The sequence below is a fragment of the Penaeus monodon genome, chromosome 2, assembly GCF_015228065.2.
Source record: "Penaeus monodon isolate SGIC_2016 chromosome 2, NSTDA_Pmon_1, whole genome shotgun sequence".
Lineage (NCBI taxonomy): Eukaryota > Metazoa > Arthropoda > Malacostraca > Decapoda > Penaeidae > Penaeus > Penaeus monodon.
The window spans coordinates 5,650,333-5,653,489 of NC_051387.1; the positions used below are offsets into that span (position 1 = coordinate 5,650,333).

At 38.2% G+C, this 3,157-nt stretch overlaps 1 protein-coding gene across 1 annotated transcript in view; it reads left to right on the forward strand.

Annotated features, from left to right (window-relative positions):
- The first annotated feature begins 1,269 nt into the window (after positions 1–1,269).
- The window catches only part of LOC119579525, a 2,350-nt gene continuing 462 nt past the window's right edge, over positions 1,270–3,157 (forward strand). The window contains exons 1-5 of the mRNA XM_037927401.1: positions 1,270–1,323; positions 1,584–1,680; positions 1,872–2,095; positions 2,193–2,379; positions 2,897–3,157. The exon at positions 2,897–3,157 is cut by the window's right edge and continues 462 nt beyond it. Of these exons, the coding sequence (XP_037783329.1) occupies positions 1,608–1,680; positions 1,872–2,095; positions 2,193–2,379; positions 2,897–3,157 (745 nt within the window). The 5' untranslated portion in view covers positions 1,270–1,323; positions 1,584–1,607. The remainder of the gene's footprint in view (positions 1,324–1,583; positions 1,681–1,871; positions 2,096–2,192; positions 2,380–2,896) is intronic.

A 3,157-nucleotide genomic window follows, 5' to 3' on the forward strand; every position in this document is an offset into this window, starting at 1 on the left:
TCAGACTCGGAGGCAAGGAAAATGTCCGACCCAAGAAAAAAAAAGATCATTGTCGTGATATCCGTGTTTACATTGGCCAAGACAAGCGGAAGGCAACAAGCGGACGTTGTCTCTGGGAGTCATTTAGATCGGTGCTTTTCTCAAGGAAAGACTTGCTCTTCCGTGTCTACCGAAGAAAAAGCCTTTAGAACAATAATAAGAGGAATAATGCCTTTTCCTCAGCGGTCACGGAAGGGGAAGCTCTGACTTGAAAATAGCGTTAATCCGAGTAACTCCCAGAGAAAAACGACCGCTTGTTGCCCTGTCGAATGCAAACAAACCAAGGTCCTGACACTTCTTGGACATCATCCTTGACTCTGAGTCTGATTCACCTGATTTTCTAGGTTATATGACACTCGTGAGCATCCTAGCTCCCCTCTGCTTTACTGTTTATGAAGGGGCTGTTAACTCGTCTATGCAATAATAATTATAATAATAATGGTAATGATAATCACGGTGATGTTAGTAGTTGTAGTAGTAGTAGTAGTAGTAGCAGTAGTAGTAGTAGTAGTAGTAGTAGTAACAATAATAATAATAATCTTAAAAATAACAATAATGGTGATGATATTGATAATTATAGTATTAATAATGATGATAATATTAATATAAATAGTAAGAATAATGATCACCACGAGGACAAGGATATTGATAATAAAATGATGAAATAATATTTTGGATGGCGACAACAATTTTCATACTGGTGCAAATGACAAAAGCAATATTTCTAGATGTATTGATTACACTGACATGGCAACAGTAATTGTGAATGCCGTCGGAAATTATAAAGGCTATTTTCAAATTCGCACGCTTTCAAGCAAAATTTAGCCTACGGAACCAACCAGCCTCATGTTGTGTTGAGAAGTTTAAGCTTATTTTTGCTTTTCAAGTCTCCAATCTATCTAAAACAGATGAATAAATAAATAATATATGGATAAAAGGAAAGTTAAAAAATATAGGATCGTACGAAGTCCCGTTGCCATCGCGTGTACCTCCTTTGAAAGGAGAATGGATGAAACACAATCTTGAAAAGGCTAAATAGAAAAAGAAAAAGAAATAAAAAATCACGAGAGCAGTAGACGTAAAATACAAAAAAAAAAAAAAAAAAAAATGTGAAATGGAAGATCATGAAAGTTAAGTATCTGGTAAAAGTTGGAATTCGAAACATCTGAACAGGAAGGAACGAAACGAGATGCCGCTGTGCTTCCGCCTTAGTGTTCGAACGAATAAGCTGTTGTAAGGAACGTCTGTGTTCGGCAGTTATTTTTAAGAAGATATGATTATTTTGTGCGTAAAATATTCATAACATGTGTGAGATATAGGGATTTTCTTCGTAATGGTTATTTACCTGTTCATTACCCCTCCTTTCATGGCGGCAAAATTTGAAATGTCATTAACAGCTATATTATTGTTTTAGTGTGTCTAAATCTTGAGTTACATTGTTTGAATCGTTATGGGACTTGCCTGACTTTATTCGGAAAGAAGTAGAGTAAAATCAGAACACATAATGTACACATACATAAAACATATGCGTCTATTCCTCACAGAATGCGTGGTCCATCGAGCGCACTATGAGGCTGCTGCGCCTCTATGTTCTGTGCTTGGGCGTCTGCTTGTCCGCGGCCGGAGGCGACGAACAAAAAAGTAGCGTAGCTTTATTTTTTTATCTATTTATGATTGTTATTTTATTTTATTTATTTATTTTTATTATATAAATATATATTTTTTTGTCTTGTCGGGCATGAAAAGGCTTATTTTACTTCTAAGTGTGATCTGTTTCAAAGTCTAAATGTTCATGCAATGCCTAATACATTTCCTTACCTTTCGCCATGCAGGATGTGTCATCACGGAAATGAAAAATAAGATTGAAAAACTAACAAAGGAAACACTAGGAAAACCCCTTTACCTGTGGTCTGGTCCTTCTCTGTCTTCGGTGACTTTCGTGCTGTTTTTAAGAAATAACAGTGGAGGTGATGAAGCAAGCGAGACTGTCAATTTGAAGAATGAGACTCAGCTTCTTCTTAAGAGATGGACCACGATAGAATTCTCAACCACAAAGGTAGCTATAAGATCCCGGTTTAGAAACTGACTGAGGGAATATTCCCAAAGCATCAGTCACTATACCAGAACCTTACATCATCGTATTTTTTCCTCAGGCAAATGACACGGACTTTCCGACTGTGTCCATCCCGGCTATCAATGAGACTCACATCCTACGGAACTGCTCAAATTGTTCACTGAAGGAACTACAAATTCAAGTAGAAGGAAGTGCCCTGTTTGCCCTTAATTGTTCAGACAACACCGACCCTCAAGCTCTCTTCGCTGACCATTGGGAGGAAGCAGGTAGGGAAATGCCACGAGATATATTTTAATGTCATAAACTACCCCCTCCCCTTTGAAAAAAATATATGTGTAATAATATACGATGTAATTAACAGCTGTGAAATGCATAGTTAGAAGTGGCTTCATCGGTTTTCTTTATATAGACAGAACAGGTATTTTAATCAATACACTATTAACAATATACAAGACGTCATCCCCACAAATTTTCGTGTACAAATAGAACACTTATTCTTTTCAGTTATGCTAACATTAGGATTTTCTTGCTACCGAATTTCTTAATAACATCTATCAGTAAAAGAAGCAATTAAGACTAGGAAAAAATATATAAATAAGCAATTTCACTATTAAGTTAAACTTTTGCAAAATCCTCGAAATGCTTTCCTTCCATTCATATTCATCATCGCTAAATGTGATTCACTGATGGTCGAGGTATCTTTTCAAGGTTAATAATGGCACAAAAGAAAAGGATCGTCCAGATATCTTGGTTGTAATTATTTATTTTACATGTTGCCTACAGAGACGGCGGCGCCAAATTCTGTTTGGAAAATCAGTTCGCTGCTGCTTCTGCCGATCTGTTTCCTCTCAATCCTCTGCAACATTTGGACCTCAGTGAAGCACAGGAGGCGGAGCGCAGAAGAGATAGCCCACCGCCAAGAAGACGACCTGCCCTTGGTCTCTCACGGGGCCCAGAACCTGCCCTTGGTCTCTCACGGGGCCCAGAACCTGCCCTTGGTCTCTCACGGGGCCCAGAACCTGCCCTTGGTCTCTCTCGGGGCCC